We start from the raw sequence: 22585 nt of genomic DNA on the forward strand, positions 1-22585 counted from the left end.
TCTCGGATGTACGAGCATTGGATATCTCGGCCAGAGTTTTTTCCCCAGAAGGGGTGTCTTTTACGCTTAATCGGCGGACTAAGTCCAACACGAGGGTTATCTCATACCCGGCTTTTTCGGATTCCCCTAAGCTGTGTGTGGTGCAGTGCCTCCGTGCATATGAAGATATGACTGATGATACCTGCCCTCCAGGTGAAAGACAACTTCTCATTGCCCTACGTAAACCGTACAAGGCTGTTTCCTCCCCAACAATCGCTCGATGGGTCCGGTGGGTGATGCAGGAGGCGGGGATTGATACTAAGCAATTTGGTGCTCATTCAGTGAGAGGGACAATGGCCTCTAAAGCTTTCGCCCTCGGGGTTCGATTGGAGGATCTGATGCGTGCGGCCGATTGGTATCAGATTCCACTTTTAAGCAGTTCGATTTCAAACCGGCTCTGGATGTGGCACGGTTAGTCGTCGACAAGCTTTGAACTGACATAATCCGAAGCCTCCGGTCTTGACATAGAATGAAAATTTCCCCAGCCACCGGTGCTAGTAAGTTTCAATTCTATTAAGGACTCGGAGGCAAGGATTATCTCTCCCAATAACTTCCAAGAAGTGGACCCTTCCCGTACTGGACGTACGTCTTTCATGCCTTTCTTATGCTGATTGCAATGTGGATGTCTTGCACTGTTCCATGTATGCAATTGCCTACTGCTGGCTGTAGTTCTGTTCTGACACTGCGACCTTTTGCAGGGAATGACGGTGCCAAACAGGATGCCTGAATATGCTGGATTGGTTGTTTCGCGCGAAGAAAGAGGAAGAGGAAGCTGCAGTGGGGCATGATGAGAGCCAGCAAGAGTGCGGAGACTAACAAAGGACTGTGTTCGGACTCGTTTTTCTTCCCAACTATTCATGGGAAATGTAGTTTTTGATGATGGTTTCTTGCTGCTGAAAAAAATAAAGAGCGAAGGAAGAAAGGCATAATCCCCACCTCCGAGTCTTAATAGAATTGAAACTTACTAGCACCTGTGGCTAGGAAAATTTTCATTGTCTTTCAAAAAACTTGTTATCAGTCTTTAAGATTATTATGCCCAGGTACTTAAATGTATCTTTTATCACTAGTGCTCGTGCACTGGTTGGTAGGCTTGATACCTCCCCTGCCAATACATAGAGGAGGGATTTGTTCCAATTTATCCTATATCCTGAATAACATCCGAACAATTGGAATATGTGGAGCACTAGACAAATCGAGGATTTTGGATCAGTGGCATATAGCAGGATGTCGTCGGCATTTAGCAATATGTTTTCCTCCCACTCGTTTCCTCCCACAATTCCCTGGATTCGTGGGTCTGTTCTGACCCATGCCACCAAGGGCTCTAATGCTAAGGCACAGAGCATTGGGGAGAGTGGACATCCCTATCTCGTACTTTTGTGTAGAATGACTGTCGTTGATACCACAACATTCACCCGCACCCTAGCTAGTGGATTTGTGTACAGGACTTGAACTCAAGCACAACATTTAGGGCCAAATCTAAACCTTTCCAGTACAGCGAACAAGTATGGCCAATCAATGTTGTCAAACACTATTTCTGAAGCATCTGAATCAAAGCTGGAATGCACTCATTTGAGAAGTTTTCTTCTGTCTCTGGTGTAATACTATTGCTGTGGAAGTCAAGGTCTGCAATTCCCCCATCGGAACAGTTCTGAGAACAGAGCGCCGCAAGACTGAGCATGGTGAGGCCACTTCTCGCCGGAGGGACTCCATGCACTGTCAAAGGGACAGAGTGATGGGGACCTACGCCAGGCAGACTCTGGCATGACACACACAGAGTGGGTCTCCTCTTCTTTGAGGGGGTAGCGGTACTCCCTTTGAAATCCTGGCTCACCAGGCACATGTTTATTCTAAGGGTACAGACCTTGGGCTGAATGACTAGTTTCATGAAACCACCACTGAACTGATGGGAGGTGGAGTGGAAAAAGATTACAAGGCACCTGTGGCTACTGCCCCCCACCCTGAGAAACCACAAAGGTCAGAGACCCCTGGAAGGCTTGGGGCCTGGATCTTCACACTGACAGCTACCAGTGGCACTTGTTGGTTCTTTTCCTTATGGACAGAGTTTTTCCTGGGTTGGAGACAGAAGTCAGACCCAAGGGGTGGAATGGGCCACATCACTTTGATGGCCATTGTGGTACTGTCTGCCTACTGGGATACATCTGTGAGTAAATTAAGGTTAGGTGCTGCACAGATGAGGTCCACAGGTGAGGAGAAGGGTTACCCATGGGTCAGTTTAGTGGCTCAGGAGAGTATAGACAGAGGGATCCAACTGAGTTCAGTGAGGTGTAGAACTGACAAGTGCCCCTGCAGTAGTGGGCCTGTGTCCAAGTTCAATCACCTAAACTCGGAAGTCTATCAAGGTATTGATTAGTCTACCCTCGCTTTAGGCTGGAGGGGGCTGTGTTGGAAATTTCTGCAGGGTCACCCCCAAACGTTTAGCCTTCTTCTCCCCTTTTTGCTGAATTCATTATGGTTGTCTTTAGGACTCTGTGCACTTTACCGCTGCTAACCAGTGCTAACGTTCTTGTGCTCTCTCCCTAAAATGTAGTAACATTAGATTATCCACAGCTGGCGTATTTAATTTACTCATGAATCCCTAGTAAAGTGCACTATATGTATCCAGGGCTTGTAAATTAAATAGCACTAGTGGCCTGCAGCACTGATTGTGCCAACTATGTGTGTAGCCCTTTAAACGTGTCTCAGACCTGCCATTGCAGAGCCTGTGGGTGCAGTTTACACTGCTAAGGAGGCTTGGCATTTAAAACCCCTTACCAAGCCTTAAACTCCCCTTTTTACATATAGGTTACTCCTAAATTAGGCCCTAGGTGGCCCATGGAGCATGGTGCTATGTAATTAAAAAGAAGGACATTTGCTTTTAAGTTTTACATGTCCTGGTAGCGAAAAACTCTAAAATTCGTTTGACTACCGTGAGGCCTTCCCCTTTCTGTTTCTTATTGCGGTATTTGGGTGTCAATGAGGTGAAACCTTTCCCCAGACAGTGATAACTGTACAATGTACCACATTATGCCGCATAATTTGCCTTTTCTTTCTGCATAATTTAATCAACCTTGCCCCACATTTTGGCCCTCCTCTGCCACATAATTCCAGCGGCCCTGTAGCCATGCCTATTTTTCAACCTTTGTCCTGAGACACTTGAGATGACTGCGCAGACTTGAGTCGCTAGATTGTACTTCATGAAAGCTCAAGCAGAGTTGCAAGAAAGTGAAAGGCTGCTGAGATAACAGAGGAGGTTGCAAATGCACCACGATATTTTTCACTAGGAGCTTCTATGAGTCAACCACCATTGAAACTTGTTTCTGGCCTGCTTGGTGAATCACTGGCAAAGAAAGAGAAGATGACTAATTATGTACCTAGAAATCCCGTATCTTTAGTTCTCTCTTTAGCCAATGGAGTTTGATCCACACACGCCTGATCCTTGTCTAAGAGAAGAAGAGGCCCACAGTCACCTTAAACATTGGTATTTATAAGGCGACAGAGTGGGCCTCTTCTCTTAGACGAGAATCAGGCGTGTGTAGATCAAACTACTTTGACTAAGGACAGCCCTAAATATACGGGATTTCGGGGGACCTAATTAGTCGAGCATAATGTGGCATCATAAAATGGACGACATTGGCAACTTTCGGTTGGCAGGACGCAGGAAATGTACCATGAAGCTATGTCTTCAAAAAGAGGTATCCCCTCATAACGAAGCCTGGACTCTTCCATCCTAATTTAATAATGGCAACATGACGCCCAGGCGGAGCTGAATAATAACAGCAGACTAACACATCCTTGGGAAAGGGCCCGATAGAAAGAAAGAGGGAACATGCCTAGGAAAAAAATGTGTTTGAGTCATGCAGGCAGTGAATGGTGGATACTGGTGGGCGGTGTGGTCGATTTCAGTACAAATAGGTATGTTGGGAGAATTGAGACTACTGGCCTTGCCACAGCATTGCTCAGACTGGATGACTGCATGAATAAACAGGTGTTGCAATCAAACAGCTAAAGTATGGTATGGTCTGTGAAATTCTAACCCGACTAGACCTGAGCCCTGGGCGTTCCCTGGTATGGTGCCTGGTGCTTGACTGGTATGGAGAGGCAGTCCTTCCAGAAGCACACAGGGTAATATCTGTCATAAACTACCAAGGAACACAGAGATGTGTACCTGGAATTATCTGAACGGGCAAACACAGGCGTTACTCACTGCAATTTACCCAGCAGGCAGGCGCAAGTATTGCCTGGAATCCGTACAGCAGAAACATACAGATGTCCTCTGAAACTGACATGGATGATGAGATCTACAGACCTTACATGGAATTCGCATGAGGCACACACGAGTTCAACCAGAATCTCACATGGCGTAGATTTGCATTAACTTGAAGCTACACTTCAGGAACATCCACATGTTACACAGACGTGAGCCAGCAGGCATACTCAGATTGTTCTTGTAGACAACAGAACAGCCCCCCCCCCCTAAGTATTAACTCTTGGAACTTACTCAGCAGACACAGGGATGTTGCTATACAACAAGAACACACAATTATCCTCTGTATCTGGCAAAGTAGGGACACACAAAGGTTAAGTGGAATTTACAAGAGGCACACACAGATACACCCTAGACCCTACACAGGAGACACATCTGTCCATTACTTTGTACCTAGCCTGCAGGCACGTGCAAGCATTGCACATAAATGACACAGGAGGATTCTGAACTTCACTAAGCAGCGAAGCTTGTACATACTCAAGTGCCTGGAAGTACTTGAGTAGAAGAGTGTGCCCAACGACTCTGCAGGGCAGAAGTTTGCCTTACTCCCTCCGTTGGGATTAAAAGACGTGTTGGCTTCACCCACTTTTGCACGTTAAAATGGAAGGTCCATTGTCTTTCAGTGGTACATACTGATGTCTTAGACACTTAGGAACACTCTCATGGGTCAGGCTTCTTACACGTTGATGTTGGTGATCACCAGCTCCTGCCTCTCTCTCCGCGACGGGCTTCCTTCCAAAGGGAGGTCAGCCTCCAATGAAGCGCCGGTCCCGGTACAGCACAGGTGCTTGGAGCAAGCTTTGCCACATGATAAGCTACAGAGCAGGGTGGTCTCATTGGCACAAGCAAATTCAGGCTGGATGGTGAAGGAGTGTACGCCATGGGTCAGGAAGACTGCCTGCATCTGACAGGACAGAGCCAGGTAGGTCTCCAGACTGGCACATTTCATATGAAGTGATGCCATTGTGTGCCCACGACTCAAGTGCCACACATGCAGCTCATGCGTTCCTACCATCCCAGGTAGGCTGTTCAAGGTGTTGTATAATTTAGTGACACTGACATGTCCTGGCACACCCTGGAGAAGCACAAATCCTGCTCTCCTCGCCTGTGGGAGGGCATCCACCAGTAGGAACGTGAGAGCTGCCAAGCAAAAGAGAGGATCGAGGTAAAAGAAGAACAGGCATGTCCGAGCATGAAGGCACTCGTGGTCCATGAAATGGTACAGAAGACTGTTGATGAGAACCAGAGAGGAGCAAAACAAGCCCCGGAGCCAGCTGCGCACACAGCCACGCCACCAGCAACCTTGGGAGCCAACCATTTCTTCAGCTTTTATTCTTGAGGAGTCAAAAGTTTTCTCAATCTCTGAAAAAGAAAGAACTAGGTTACATTTAAAATTCATGAGAATGACAATCACTACAGTACATATACATCTTGTTGCCATTTAATCCTTTCCCAGAGCCAGATCCAGGGCATCACACAACTGATGTGCAGACTGTGGGGTAAGTGGTAACTGAAACAATCTGCCACATGCCGCTGGCCAACACAGAACTTTAATTTAGTCCACCACTGCAGGTCCCAATGTGAAATGACCTTTGCCGCAACTCCGGAACAATGAGTGTCAGAGTCACGCAAGCCGAACAGCGACTTGCCCAAACAACGACTCAGCCTAAGGCTGATTCGGTCTAGTGTTCGGGCAGGGCAGAGTTCGGAGGAGCGTCGCACAGGAACAGGTAAGAGGGGTTCATGGTTAGTTTTTAGGGGGTGGGGGTGTCGGGGTTAGTTTTAAGGGGTGGGAGGGGTTGGGGTTCGTTTTTAGGGGTGCAGGTATTGGAGTTAATTTTAAGGGGGTGAGAGGGGTTTGGAGTTAGCTTTTAAGGGGTTGGGTTTGGGGTTAGTATTCAGGGGTTGGGGGATTTGGGGCTAGTTTTTAGAGGTTAGGGGGTTGGGCTTAGTTTTTAGGGGGTATGGGTGATCGTGTTTGTTTATTTATTTTTAGGGTGGGGGAATTAGTTTTTAGGGAGTTGAGTTTGTTTTTAGGGGGTGGGGGTTTCGGGTTAGTTCTTAGGGGGTATGGGTGATGGTGTTTGTTTATAAGGTGCGGAGGGGTTCGTTTTTATGGGGTTGAGTTAGTTTTAAGGGGTTGTGGGTGATCATGTTTATTTGCAGGGTGGGGGAATTAGTTTTTAGGGGGTGGGGGCTTAGGGGTGATCGGGGTAGTAGTTGGTAAGATTTTTTTTAACGAACGAATAGTGGAGATAGCGGGGTGCACAACGTCAAGTTGGATAAGTTACTCAGTGAGGTATGAGGTATTGTAGGTTTTGGGTGCTCACTTAGGGTGGTGTTATCCGTCGCAGAACACCTTCAAATATCAAGATTGTTGTGTATGCGGAGCCCCGCAAGAACATCCCCTGGTGGAGCACACCAATTGAGATCACACAAAGGTGCTTCTGTATTGAACTATAAGTCTTTATTACTTCATTTATGTAGTAATTTTAGGTTTTTGCACGGCTTCGATATTTAACAGCATATCGAGAATATTATAATCCATTTACACATGAACATTATGCTCCAATGCATTTCGGGCGTAGGCGCCCTTGATCACGGAGAGCTAAAAGAGGAAGCAGAGAAAAAACAGGTGGTGAGGGAAGGTGTTCTATTTGAAGGGTAAAAGGGGTCTATCGGCGTGCTCTTAAGTGTGGGGCTGCTAGGCTTGAGATTGCGCAAATGAAGTGCAGGGTAGGGGGTTGGTGGGAGAATTACCGCCGGTGAAATGCGATAGATTTCTGAGTAATCAAAAGAAAAAAACTGATGAGGGCGTGCTCTTAAGTGTGGGGCTACTAGGCTAAGTGCGCGTAAATAAGGTGCAGGGTAGGAAGGTGGTGGAAGTTTTACCGTCGGTGAGCTAAGTCGATGGCAAGTCTCTGAGAATACAGTAATTCACTCCTTACTTCAGTGTGAAAACGTGATGTCCTTAGATATGTTCCTGCGGTCATCTGTTTACCGTCAGAGCCGCGTGTAAAACAACCGGCTTAATGAGTTAAGTTAACAGAGATGACGGACTCACGTCCGTGTATGCGGGGGCCATCTTGGAGTGGGGCGATCCACTTCAAACACCGAGTGGTGTATACATGCGTGTATGAATGATGGTAAGGGAATAGGCTTGGTAAAAGAAATTAGCGGTAAACACAGGTGAATGGAAGGGGTAAAGAAAGTAAACGACATTACACCAGTATGTAAACATGGATGAAAAGTGAAAGAATACACATAGTGAGATAAATGAAAATAGACAAAGGTTAGGACAGGGTGAAAATAGCGATAAAGAGAATGGACAAGCAGCGGTATTAGGTAGGGTTGAAGGAATGCGGGTGAGGGAATACACATGATGAGAGGAATTGAAGGTGAACACAAGGTGGAATAGGGTGAATGAATGGGGGTAAGTAGATAACATTAAACCAGTATGTTAACATGAATAACAGTGAAAGAATAAACATAGTAAGAGAAATGGAAGTGAATAAGGTTAGGATGGGGTAAATACAGCGATAAAGAGAATGGAGAAGCAGCAACATTACAGTGATATTTTATAGGTAACAGCTAAATTCTGTGCGATCATTGAGCCCGTGGGGCTTGAGAGTCTGTAAGAGATAAATCCACTCAAGTTCTCTCTTCAATAACAATTTGGTATTGTCTATGCCTTCTTTTCTGGATACGATCTCTAGGACCATAAATTTTAGTTGTGCGATGGTGTGGTGTGCTTCCATAAAGTGAAGAGCAATGTTAGATTTTTCAGTTTTGAGTCTGATGTTAGACTTGTGCTCATTCAGGCGGGTTTTGATTTTTCGTTCAGTCTTCCCTATGTATAATTTGCCACATGGGCATTTGAGGGCGTAGATCAGGTTGGTGGAGTCACATGTGGCATCTACATGGAGCTTGATGTTATGTCCTTTCATAGGGTGTTGTATTTGATTGCCTCGGATTACACTGTTACAGTGTCCGCAGTTGAGGCACGGTTGGGTGCCACGGTGTCTTTTAGTAGATTCAGTGGGTTTAGCCAATATTTCCTTGATGTTTCGATTCCTGGTGTGAGCAAATATGGGGGGCTCATTGAAGATGCCTTGGAAATCCGGTTCATTTTGTAATATTGGCCAGTGCTTCCAGATGATCTTTTTAAATGCTGCGCTAACAGTGGAATATTTAGACACGAGGACCATGCGTTGCTCTGTGTTCCTATGAGTTTTTTTTAGACAATCCTGTCTCGATGTGTTAGCCACACGGTTCTTGGCGTCTTGCAAGATGTTTTCTGGGTAACCACGTGCCCGGAATCTGATAGACATTTCCGTCATCCGTTGATGAACCATGGTTTCGTCAGATACTATGCGTTTGACGCGCAACATTTGGGAAAACGGAAGGTGCTTTTTCAGGGAACCTTGATGGAAGCTGGTGTAATGGAGGGCATTATTTCGGTCTGTGTTCTTTCTGTAAAGATCCGTCACAATACCATCGGTTGTATTCTTGATGTGAACATCTAAGAAGGCAATGTCTGTGTTGCTGATTTGCCACGTGAGTTTAATCCGTGGGTCTTTGGTGTTAGTTTCTGTCAAAAGGTTATGGAGCGATTCTTTGGTGTCTGCCCATAGGAAAAATAGGTCGTCAATGTATCGTAGAAATAGTTTAGTGTGTTTCTGGAAACTTGGATGAGTGTACAAGAATTTGGTTTCAAAATTCTCCATATAGGTATTAGCGTAGGACGGGGCAGCACAGTTTCCCATGGCCATCCCAGAGAGTTGTAAAAACCACTGATTGTCAACCTTAAAGTAGCTGTGATAGAGCGTAAATATCATTAATTCCATCAGGAATGTTTGCATGTCTGGGTGAATGTCGCTTCTGAGAAGACTTTGCTCTATTGCCTCGATGCCCCCCGCGTGGGGTATTGATGTATATAGTGAGCTCGCATCAGCTGTGCAGAACACTAAAGGTTCATTGTTAGGGGTTTGAAACTCAGACAATTTTAGGAGAAATTCGGTGGTGTCTTTGATGTAGCTCAATGATTGGTGCACTAGAGGTTGTAAATATTTGTCCAGGAATTTGCCGGTAGTTTCGTGGATTGAACGTTTGGTAGACACTATGGGTCTGAATGGAGGGTCCATGAGATTCTTATGGATTTTTGGGCACATATGTATCGTGGGGCTTTTTGGAAATTCCACTAGCAAGTACTTTTTAGTGCGTTCTTCGATGATTCCCAATTGAAATGCTTTATTGACAATTTCCTTCAGTTGGTTGTGGTATTCATTGGTGGGGTTACAGTTCAGTGCCATATAGGTGTCAGTGTCTTGGATATGTTCCCTGAGTTTGTTGGTGTACATTTCACTGTCCAATATGACAAGGGCTCCACCTCCAAGCAGACAAAGGTGGAGCCCTTGTCATATTGGACAGTGAAATGTACACCAACAAACTCAGGGAACATATCCAAGACACTGACACCTATATGGCACTGAACTGTAACCCCACCAATGAATACCACAACCAACTGAAGGAAATTGTCAATAAAGCATTTCAATTGGGAATCATCGAAGAACGCACTAAAAAGTACTTGCTAGTGGAATTTCCAAAAAGCCCCACGATACATATGTGCCCAAAAATCCATAAGAATCTCATGGACCCTCCATTCAGACCCATAGTGTCTACCAAACGTTCAATCCACGAAACTACCGGCAAATTCCTGGACAAATATTTACAACCTCTAGTGCACCAATCATTGAGCTACATCAAAGACACCACCGAATTTCTCCTAAAATTGTCTGAGTTTCAAACCCCTAACAATGAACCTTTAGTGTTCTGCACAGCTGATGTGAGCTCACTATATACATCAATACCCCACGCGGGGGGCATCGAGGCAATAGAGCAAAGTCTTCTCAGAAGCGACATTCACCCAGACATGCAAACATTCCTGATGGAATTAATGATATTTACGCTCTATCACAGCTACTTTAAGGTTGACAATCAGTGGTTTTTACAACTCTCTGGGATGGCCATGGGAAACTGTGCTGCCCCGTCCTACGCTAATACCTATATGGAGAATTTTGAAACCAAATTCTTGTACACTCATCCAAGTTTCCAGAAACACACTAAACTATTTCTACGATACATTGACGACCTATTTTTCCTATGGGCAGACACCAAAGAATCGCTCCATAACCTTTTGACAGAAACTAACACCAAAGACCCACGGATTAAACTCACGTGGCAAATCAGCAACACAGACATTGCCTTCTTAGATGTTCACATCAAGAATACAACCGATGGTATTGTGACGGATCTTTACAGAAAGAACACAGACCGAAATCATGCCCTCCATTACACCAGCTTCCATCAAGGTTCCCTGAAAAAGCACCTTCCGTTTTCCCAAATGTTGCGCGTCAAACGCATAGTATCTGACGAAACCATGGTTCATCAACGGATGACGGAAATGTCTATCAGATTCCGGGCACGTGGTTACCCAGAAAACATCTTGCAAGACGCCAAGAACCGTGTGGCTAACACATCGAGACAGGATTGTCTAAAAAAAACTCATAGGAACACAGAGCAACGCATGGTCCTCGTGTCTAAATATTCCACTGTTAGTGCAGCATTTAAAAAGATCATCTGGAAGCACTGGCCAATATTACAAAATGAACCGGATTTCCAAGGCATCTTCAATGAGCCCCCCATATTTGCTCACACCAGGAATCGAAACATCAAGGAAATATTGGCTAAACCCACTGAATCTACTAAAAGACACCGTGGCACCCAACCGTGCCTCAACTGCGGACACTGTAACAGTGTAATCCGAGGCAATCAAATACAACACCCTATGAAAGGACATAACATCAAGCTCCATGTAGATGCCACATGTGACTCCACCAACCTGATCTACGCCCTCAAATGCCCATGTGGCAAATTATACATAGGGAAGACTGAACGAAAAATCAAAACCCGCCTGAATGAGCACAAGTCTAACATCAGACTCAAAACTGAAAAATCTAACATTGCTCTTCACTTTATGGAAGCACACCACACCATCGCACAACTAAAATTTATGGTCCTAGAGATCGTATCCAGAAAAGAAGGCATAGACAATACCAAATTGTTATTGAAGAGAGAACTTGAGTGGATTTATCTCTTACAGACTCTCAAGCCCCACGGGCTCAATGATCGCACAGAATTTAGCTGTTACCTATAAAATATCACTGTAATGTTGCTGCTTCTCCATTCTCTTTATCGCTGTATTTACCCCATCCTAACCTTATTCACTTCCATTTCTCTTACTATGTTTATTCTTTCACTGTTATTCATGTTAACATACTGGTTTAATGTTATCTACTTACCCCCATTCATTCACCCTATTCCACCTTGTGTTCACCTTCAATTCCTCTCATCATGTGTATTCCCTCACCCGCATTCCTTCAACCCTACCTAATACCGCTGCTTGTCCATTCTCTTTATCGCTATTTTCACCCTGTCCTAACCTTTGTCTATTTTCATTTATCTCACTATGTGTATTCTTTCACTTTTCATCCATGTTTACATACTGGTGTAATGTCGTTTACTTTCTTTACCCCTTCCATTCACCTGTGTTTACCGCTAATTTCTTTTACCAAGCCTATTCCCTTACCATCATTCATACACGCATGTATACACCACTCGGTGTTTGAAGTGGATCGCCCCACTCCAAGATGGCCCCCGCATACACGGACGTGAGTCCGTCATCTCTGTTAACTTAACTCATTAAGCCGGTTGTTTTACACGCGGCTCTGACGGTAAACAGATGACCGCAGGAACATATCTAAGGACATCACGTTTTCACACTGAAGTAAGGAGTGAATTACTGTATTCTCAGAGACTTGCCATCGACTTAGCTCACCGACGGTAAAACTTCCACCACCTTCCTACCCTGCACCTTTTTTTACGCGCACTTAGCCTAGTAGCCCCACACTTAAGAGCACGCCCTCATCGGTTTTTTTCTTTTGATTACTCAGAAATCTATCGCATTTCACCGGCGGTAATTCTCCCACCAACCCCCTACCCTGCACTTCATTTGCGCAATCTCAAGCCTAGCAGCCCCACACTTAAGAGCACGCCGATAGACCCCTTTTACCCTTCAAATAGAACACCTTCCCTCACCACCTGTTTTTTCTCTGCTTCCTCTTTTAGCTCTCCGTGATCAAGGGCGCCTACGCCCGAAATGCATTGGAGCATAATGTTCATGTGTAAATGGATTATAATATTCTCGATATGCTGTTAAATATCGAAGCCGTGCAAAAACCTAAAATTACTACATAAATGAAGTAATAAAGACTTATAGTTCAATACAGAAGCACCTTTGTGTGATCTCAATTGGTGTGCTCCACCAGGGGATGTTCTTGCGGGGCTCCGCATACACAACAATCTTGATATTTGAAGGTGTTCTGCGACGGATAACACCACCCTAAGTGAGCACCCAAAACCTACAATACCTCATACCTCACTGAGTAACTTATCCAACTTGACGTTGTGCACCCCGCTATCTCCACTATTCGTTCGTTCACAACTCCGTCTACCACGGGGTAGCACCCATTCACCATGCAGTTTGACGACATCAGTAAAAGCACAGAAGCCAGAGCACATACATTGGCCTTCGATGAATCGGAGAAAGAACGAATATACTCGCTAATCGAGGAAGACATTAGCCCTTCTACCACCACCAGAAATAAAGAGCAATGTATTAAGCAGCTCATCTACCTGTCAAAAAGACACATAAACCAGAAGCTCCATGCGAGCACACTATTGCGTTACCACAGGGCACTCAGAATCCCACGCGGATTACGCATCTCTTTGAAACCATCTCTCTGCAAAAATTCCAAGACCTTCCTTGAGAAGTGGAATGGAATCTTAAACAAATGTAGCCTCGACCTCATTTTACTAATAGTCGAGGAACTTGCTGGGATCCTTAAGGAGCTGGAGTCGGAAATAAAAGAAATCGATAATGAAATTAAGAACCTGTTGACAGCGGATGAACTCACAACTATGCTAGATGAAACCAAACTTACACTGGACAAGTATCAGAAAGAAATACACGAGCGCAAAGTGAGGAAGTTCCGCCGCGACATGCTTGACTACAAGCTCGACGAGGTCTACTCGTGGGCTGATGTTTACGCCCAAAGACGGCGCAACCGACCATTCAACCCCCAAACGGATACTTCCTCATCGGACACTGACTCGACCACCCGGTCAACAAGAAAACCTCCTAACAGCAGAAATACAACTGACCGACAACAGATGAGCACCAGTACTAATGCCACCATTCCTAGCACCAGTGGAGAACAAACAACATCTAGCCGTCCTTTTTTAGAGATCAGCCCAGATCCCCAAGAAGACCCAGGCGGAGCAAGATCAAAAGAGCGAGATCTAAGTCCACCGGCCACAAGGAGTACAGTAGCCAAGAAAGACCAAAAACCAAAGAAAGCAGCCTCGTGATCAACATTTCCAAAACCCAGATATCCAACCACCAAATGGAATTGTTAGAAAAAGGAACGTCCTTCATCCCCACGACTACAACTAATCTCCTGGAACTGGAGGTCAGTACCTTCAAGTTTACACGGAAACTCAGACTAAGACATTTCTTCGATAACGTCCTGCCTCCTTCCACCATGGAGAAATCAGATGAACTCAAGGGCCTACGACCTCCAAGTACCTACCAGGCACCTACCAGCCACAAGTGTATCGACATGTTTGAGACACTGGTCCGAAAAGACTTCGCCAACATCAATTTCAAGGCACCTAGAAAAACCCACAATCTAACCATCAAAGACCGTGATACACTGAAATCTTTAGCTAACAATACTAATATAAAACTCACCAAAGCAGACAAAGGTGGAGCCCTTGTCATATTGGACAGTGAAATGTACACCAACAAACTCAGGGAACATATCCAAGACACTGACACCTATATGGCACTGAACTGTAACCCCACCAATGAATACCACAACCAACTGAAGGAAATTGTCAATAAAGCATTTCAATTGGGAATCATCGAAGAACGCACTAAAAAGTACTTGCTAGTGGAATTTCCAAAAAGCCCCACGATACATATGTGCCCAAAAATCCATAAGAATCTCATGGACCCTCCATTCAGACCCATAGTGTCTACCAAACGTTCAATCCACGAAACTACCGGCAAATTCCTGGACAAATATTTACAACCTCTAGTGCACCAATCATTGAGCTACATCAAAGACACCACCGAATTTCTCCTAAAATTGTCTGAGTTTCAAACCCCTAACAATGAACCTTTAGTGTTCTGCACAGCTGATGTGAGCTCACTATATACATCAATACCCCACGCGGGGGGCATCGAGGCAATAGAGCAAAGTCTTCTCAGAAGCGACATTCACCCAGACATGCAAACATTCCTGATGGAATTAATGATATTTACGCTCTATCACAGCTACTTTAAGGTTGACAATCAGTGGTTTTTACAACTCTCTGGGATGGCCATGGGAAACTGTGCTGCCCCGTCCTACGCTAATACCTATATATTCTGTCCATGAATCGTTCTTTTTGCATTTGTCACCCCGAGTGGGACGGGTATGCCCAGACGTGGGTCCCGTGCTCTCCATGCCACTGGAGTCAAGCTATCCTGGCTGATGAGGGTTGAAAGCCTGAAACCGGTCCTAGGATGCTTGTTTCCAGTCCATGAGGACCTGGCCTGGCAGTTCGGGCTTGACTGTTCCCATTGGGCGCAGGGTCAAGACTGATTTGCATATGGCTGGGTCCAAACTGGAATGGCATGGTGAGCAAAAAAACTATGGACTTAGGCCCAGATCTCTGTACTGGGATGAATGTATGACATTGTTTTGCATTCTGTCCATAAATCGTTCTTTTTGCATTTGTCACCCCGAGTGGGACGGGTATGCCCAGACGTGTGTCCCGTGCTCTCCATGCCACTGGAGCCAAGCTATCAGCGCTGATGAGGGCTGAAAGCCCAAAACAAGTCCTAGGATGGAGGACCTGGCCTGGCAGTTCGGGCTAGACTTTTCCCATTGGGCGCAGGGTCAACACTGATCTGCATATGGCTGGGTACAAACTGAAATGGCATGGTGAGAAAAAAATGATGGATTTAGGCCCAGATCTCTGTGCTGGGGTGAATGTATAATATTATTCTGCATTCTGTCCATCAATCGTTCTTTTTGCATTAGTCATCCAGAGTGGGACGGGTATGCCTAGACGTGGGTCCCGTGCTCTCCATGCCACTGGAGTCAAGCTATCCTGGCTGATAAGGGCTGAAAGCCAGAAACCAGTTCTACGATGCTTGTTTCCAGTCCATGGGGGACGTGGTCTGGCAGTTCGGGCTGGACTGTTCCCTATGGGCGTTGGGTCGAGACTGATTTGCATATGGCTGGGTCCAAAGTGGAATGGCAAGGTGAGCAAAAAAACAATGGATTTAGGCCCAAATCTCTGTACTGGGATGAATGTATGACATTGTTCTGCATTCTGTCCATCAAACGTTCTTTTTGCATTTGTCACCCAGAGTGGGACGGGTATGCCCAAAAGTGGGTCATGTGCTCTCCATGCCACTGGAGCCAAGCTATCCTGGCTGATGAGGTCTGAAAGCTCAAAACCGGTCCTAGGATGCTTGTTTCCAGTCCAAGGAGGACCTGGCCTGGCAGTTCGGGCTTGACTGTTACCATTGGACTCAGGGTCAAGACTGATTTGCATATGGCTGGGTCCAAACTAGAATGGCATGGTGAGCAAAAAAACAAAGGATTTAGGCCCAGATCTCTGTACTGGGGTGAATGTATGACATTGTTCTGCATTCTGTCCATCAATCATTCTTTGTGCATTTGTCATTGTCAGCTTGCCAGAGGCAACAGGTGGTGCAAGATGCAGTGGTCTCCTGACGAGGGTCCCGCCACTTCCTTTTTTTTATTTTGACAAACTAAGCACTGGGTTCCAACAGGCTGCTTTCTATGACTGCTTTTTGGCATCTCACAATGACAACCAGCTATGGGATGATATTAAGAAACCACACCCCAACAGATCTCCCCGCCATTTCTTCTATTTTTTTAAATTTTTTTATTTATTTTTTTGATTGTTTACAATATACCACCATACAAATCAACGACAACTTTAACCGGAGCCCCCCCCCCCCCCGGCACCATAAGGAAAAAGAATCGGATTAACTAAGAAGAGAGCGACCATTAATGTAGAGATTGAGGTAAGGCAGAAGATTTAAACATGATAATAGTCCTTGTCGTTCAGGTCGGGAACACAAATACATAAACACATACATATAGCTGCCTACCCCACTCCGGCGACTTTATACAGTTCTAATCGAGGATACTTGTAGGCAAGAGAAACGAAGAAAGATAGACGGAGTGTAGCGTGAGAGGAAAGTAAAAAGACCTAGCTTGATGAAACATTAGAGAGAAGAGAAGAGAGGAAGGGAAGAACGTTCTAGTATACAAGTCAGCACATTTTCGTTTAGATACCACATAAGTAATTTAGATTAAATACATGCCAACTGGCTGTTTCCTGCGTGTCAGTATATCCTGCCTGGAGGTTGTCCTAACTCCGAGCCCTGAATTATGTTACTCCTATACTCCCTTGATCCATTTACCCAGGGATTCCCAGACTATCAACCCCGTTCTTTTGACGTGTTTCCCCCTTTTAGAATAAATCGCCATTTCTAACTTACAGGTTGCCAATAATCTTCCCTGCCATTGTGAGAATGACGGGGGGTTCGGGTCCTTCCAATGTGCGGCTATGCAGATCCGGTATATTGTCATAGCGAAAAATATTAGAGGTCCCCCGGCCTGAGTGGTGTCATCATGCCCTAGTAAAATTAGTGAGGGGTTTAAATGAATATTTTTTCCCAATATCACACCCAAAAAAATCTGTATTTGGTTTATCAGTGGTGCAAGATTTGGGCATGTGGCAAACATGTGGATCTGGTCTGCAGCTAGCTTCCGACATCTAGGACAAAAGGTTCCATTACCGGAGCCCCACTTTGCTATTTTGTCTGGTGTGATATAAAGAAAAAACCCTGTTTTATAAAACTGAGCCTGTAGCTTCGTGGATAGTAAATATTTGTGAGCGGAATTCAAGGCCCAGCCAAAAAGATTTTGGTCAGTATTTAACTTAGTTTGCCATTTGATGTCTATCTTTGCCAGATCGTTGGGCATTTTATCGTTCAGGGTAGTATAGATCGCCCCAATCCGTAGAGGATTTACTCCCTGGATTTGATCCAGCAGTTCAATTTTATCAAAGCCCACTAGGCCACCAGTTTTATGATCCAGGAAGCTTTTTACTGCTATATAATTGAAAACCTGATTTCCCTCAAGCAAGAATTGATTTTTAAGCTCCAAAAAGGGCCGAATCCCGTTTGGGGTTACCAGGTCTCCTAGTTTCACCACCCCCGCATTATGCCATTTCTGAAAGTATGTGTTACTAAATAATGCAGGTAGTAAAGGATTATTCTTGGTCAGGGTACAGTAATTTAGTCTACCAAGGCCGAAGAGTTTCCGCAAGTTCGAAAAGACATGATAAGCATTTATTAATGACTTAAACCGGACACGCTTGTAGTAGCTATATTCAAGCTGTCTCCAAAGGCAACTCTTGCTATTTTCTCCTAGTAAGACTTTGTAGGGGGATGATAATCCTACCTGGTCTTGATCCCTATCCTCAAAAAGTAAAAATGAGCTATACTGCAACCATGTAGCCCAGCAATATAGCTTAAGGTTTGGCAGCGCCCATTCTCCTCTCTCTTTAGGTAACGAGAGCAGTTTATATGACCTTCTTGTGTTTGAATAAGACCAAATAAATTGGCAAAAACTTTGTTCAAATAGATGGAGTATTTTACTATTAAATTCCAATGGAATCGTTCTGAAAAAGTATAGGAGCTTCGGAAAATATGTCATTTTAACTACATTGCACCGCCCTACAATGGTCAAATGTAAATTATTAATTTTCCTAAGTGCCTTCTTGGTATCTATAGACAAAGGAATCAGATTATCTTCCACTATTACGTCAGTGTTGGCCCCAATGGTTACCCCTAAATATTTAGCTTTCATGGTAACTCGACTGTCTGCCCAGATTATACTATTGTTCAGAACAATCTGTGTTTTATTTTTGTTTAGAGCGTACCCTGAGAGTTTCCCAAACTCCTGGGCCTCCCACTCCAAGGCGTTTATGGCTCTTTTGGGATCAGGAGTTATAATGGCCAAATCATCTGCATATGCCATAATTTTCGTACTTATGCCATGTCTAACTTCCGCGGTAATTTCAAGATTCAGTTCTATTCTTGTAATAAGAGGATTTATATAGAGGGCAAACAGCAGGGGGGAGCATGGGCATCCCTGCCTGGTTCCACGGGTAATTTCTATAGATTCGGTTAACTTCCTGTTTACCATAATTTTGGCTCTTGGAGTTTTATACAGTGCCTGAATTGCTTGTAGCATGATGGGGCCGAATCCCGCCTGTTTTAGTACTTCCCAGAGAAAGGACCAGGAGACCCGGTCAAAAGCCTTTTCGGCATCCAGCAAAATTAGAGCTATCGGGTCTCCTGTTACTTTTGCTGCATCGAGAAGCATGATCGTTCTTCGTACATGCTCAGTTGTTCCTTTTTTTGGGATGAACCCGTGTTGCCATTGGGAAACTAGGCTCTGTATTTTTTGGGAAATTCTATTGGCTAGGATTTTGGAAAATATCTTGGAATCTGTATTTATAAGAGTAATTGGCCTGTAAGATGACATTTCGAGTGGAGATTTGTCTTTTTTGGGAAAAATTTCAATTTTTGCCAGTGACCATGAAGGAGGAGGATCGGTGCCGCCAAATATTGAATTGATAACTAAAGTGAAAACTTCCTTAATCTGTGGCTCAAATACTTTATAGAATTCGGCTGGTATGCCATCTAGGCCCGTGACTTTACCATCCGGCAGGGCCTTGATTGCACCCGAAATCTCCTCCCAATTTGGGAGGTGCTCAAGCTGCTCTTGATCTTGTTGTGAGAGTTCGGGCATAGGTATAGGGTCAAGATAGTTTGCAAAGTCTATTATTTTATCCTCAATTGGTCTCAAATCCTCTTCAGTATATAGTTCCCTATAGAATCCTTCAAAGGCTTCCTGTATCTTCTCCTGATCTTTAGTGGGCTTTTCCAAATTGGTGTTAATTGCGGTGATTGTGTTTATAGTAGACTGTTGTCTAATTGAAAGTGCCAGCTGATGCCCTATCTGTTCCCCACACTCATAAGTTCTTCCTCGTGTTGCCGCCCATCTCGAAGCTATCCTCCCCGCCATTTCTACCTCCAACGTATGGCTGCTCATAATCATAACCTTTAAACAAAATCTCTCAGAATGGACAACCCAGTACAGTAACCTGTTAAGTGAACTATGATAATAAGAAATACCATAAAGTGATCTGCAGAGCTGTTCAAAGCTGCCAGCTTGCTGGAAACCAGGAACTGTGCACCTCTCTCTACGTCCATCACACTGCTAAGTGCTGCATCCCATCACATAATACCCACATCTCAAGTGCTCCCATGTTCTGCATGATGAGCACTGTCACATAGGATCAACACAAAGACAAAGCACTTTGAACGACTCACCCTGCACAATATAGTGTGCTACCCATGTAGACAAAAGCTTCAGGGCACCACATAGTCATAGTAAGAGCTATATGAATATGTAATACAATTCAAAATATCTTTATTCGATTGTTTGGTGCAATCATAAAAGTACAGATAAAATATCATAAATACATAGTTACATAAAAATACAGAATTTCATTATATTCATTTAAAACCAGTTAATTAAAAAGGTAAAAACAGTTTCATATATAAAGTGCAGATTAGGTGTCCCTACGTTTCCTGATAGTTATGACATTTTTTAGGAACAAAGTTGTTCTTGATGCAGATACATGATTATCTAGAGCTTGAGTGCTAATCATCGCCGCACGACAATGACGAAGTCCTAGCTCTCTCAATAAAGGTAATAAAACAATTTTCCTCATTTCATCATAAAATTTACAAAAAAGAAATACATGAATCGTACTCTGGGGGGAGGTGTTATCACAGGGACAGAGAGGTATCTCGTGTGTCCAGTTGTTGATCGTGGGAAAGCTAACCAGTCTGTGGATGATGTTGAATCTGAAACGTGTGAGCAGAAATCTCTAATAGGTACTTGTTACATAAATTAAATAGGGCTCAATCTTAAAAGTTACTAAAACCAGTTGATGCTGCTGAATAGAGGATTTTAGGACCTCCGCAGCAGTCCTATTGGAATCCAGAAGGGCTAAACACTCTTTCTTCAAATCTTTTCGAGAAATTGCTGAGATATCAGAGGGATTCTGTAAGTATTCTTCTCTCCCGATATCTTTAAGAAAGTTATAAACATACTTCACCCATGGGATTTTTGTGGCACCATCCAATTTCAAAATATCTGTCAGGACATCTCTATTTAAGTGTGTCGCTTCTTGGGTCCAGACTCTATGCCATAGTAGAACTGGCTCTATTTTAATAAGATCAGTAATATAGGATAAGCCAAGTTCTGAGTGACAACTGAAATTGGAAGAGCTTTTAGGAAGTGCCAGTATGTATTTTAAGAAAGAATTTTCAGGCACCTGGATGGGTGCAGGGTTAGCGAAACCCCAGACCCCACTGCCATATATAGTGCCGGTTACACACTTAGCTTTGTAGATTTTGATCAATTCCACAGGGGGTCTTATTCCTAACTTACTGGAAAAGATTTTGAGAGCGGCAGTAGATCTTAAATGCTCGAGCTTTTTAACAGTAATAGCTTGAGACCACGTCTCATTTTGAGCAAAATGTATCCCAAGATAGGAAAAATGTTTAGCAAATTCCAATTTTTGCCCTGCTATAAAGATTGGTCTCTTGGATTTATTTTGCTTACCACAATACATAGTAAAAGTTTTTGATGTATTGACTTTCAGGCCCAACTCTTTCATAAAGCGGCAGAAACTGTCGACCACACGCTGTAGGCCCACCTGAGTACGTGACATAAGAACAGCGTCGTCAGCGTACAAAAGTGCTGGTATTGGGCGGCCGACTACGAAGGGGGGATCCGAACTATCTTTGCACAAGACACCTTCCAGCCCGTTAATGTATAAGTTAAAAAGGAAGGGGGCCAGGACACAACCCTGCCTGACCCCGCTCCTGATGGGTATTGTGTCAGTGCGTTCTCCGTTTAGACCAAAGCGTACGCGGACCGTCGCATTGCTACAAAAACGTTTAAGATAATAAATAATATTGGATTCAACCCCAAGTTGTTCCAGTATAGACCACAATTAGGAATGTACCACACAATCAAAAGCGGACGAGAGATCCACAAAGGTCAAAAACATTCTACTGTCCCCAGACCTGAGCGAAAGCCATACTGGAGGTCGGACAGGACAGAGTTTTCCTCAGCCCATTCCAGAAGTCGGTCTAGGATAATTCTGCCCGCTATTTTTGTAAAGGAATCCAGTAGGGAAATAGGCCTATAACAGGCAGGATCCTGTCTATTTCCCTTTTTATAAATCGGGACAATTACAGATTCCACCCATGTGGGCAAGAATTCAGCAACACAGCTAGCATTGAGCACCTGTACCAGAAGGGGCGCCCACAGGGCTGGGATACTCTTGAAAAGGACTATGGGGACCCCATCTGGCCCAGGCGCCTTTGCGCCCTTGCTTTTACTCAGCGCCTTTTCCACCTCCTCCAATGTAAAATACAAATCACTATTAAAGGGATAGTTGTCAAGGGAGCTCAATGACTCCACTTGGCCTTCTTTATGTTCTTCTCCTTCGTAAGCTTTTTCGAAGTGTCTGACCCAGTCTGAGTTGCAAATAGCAATATCTATTTTCGGACCAGTCTCTTCGGTGAGGAAAGGAGTTCTCACGATTTTCCAGAAATTCACACTGTCGTTAGTTATTGAGGCTGTATGGAGAGCTTCCGAAGCTTCGGCTTTCAGCGTTTTTTTCCCAGCTTTAATTGCCTCTTTATAATCTTTCCTAAGTCTACGGATTTCCTCGGCTGATCTAGGGTTATTATGCAAAGCCTTTTTTAGCGTTGCATAAGCCTTAGTGCATCTAGAATCAAACCATCCTCCCTCCTTCTTCCTGTTCTTAAATTGTCTAGTTAGGGAGTTTTTGATTTCATTCGATATTATTAGGAAGGATGCGAGGCAAATATCAGGTGATAAATCTGTCTCTAGACACTTTTTAATTTCCCGGGAGCATTTTTCAACCACTGTTTTGATTATCTCAGCCTCATTT

General features: G+C 44.3%; 1 protein-coding gene across 1 annotated transcript in view; it reads right to left on the minus strand.

The window, feature by feature from the left end:
- Positions 1-4933: 4933 nt before the first annotated feature.
- The window catches only part of LOC147659087 (proton-coupled zinc antiporter SLC30A1-like), a 93549-nt gene continuing 75897 nt past the window's right edge, over positions 4934-22585 (minus strand). The window contains exon 4 of the mRNA XM_086951980.1: positions 4934-5665. Coding sequence (XP_086808106.1) covers positions 4980-5665 — 686 coding nt within the window. The 3' untranslated portion in view covers positions 4934-4979. The remainder of the gene's footprint in view (positions 5666-22585) is intronic.

The sequence above is a fragment of the Lissotriton vulgaris genome, unplaced genomic scaffold (assembly GCF_964263255.1).
Source record: "Lissotriton vulgaris unplaced genomic scaffold, aLisVul1.2 SCAFFOLD_1834, whole genome shotgun sequence".
Taxonomy (NCBI): domain Eukaryota; kingdom Metazoa; phylum Chordata; class Amphibia; order Caudata; family Salamandridae; genus Lissotriton; species Lissotriton vulgaris.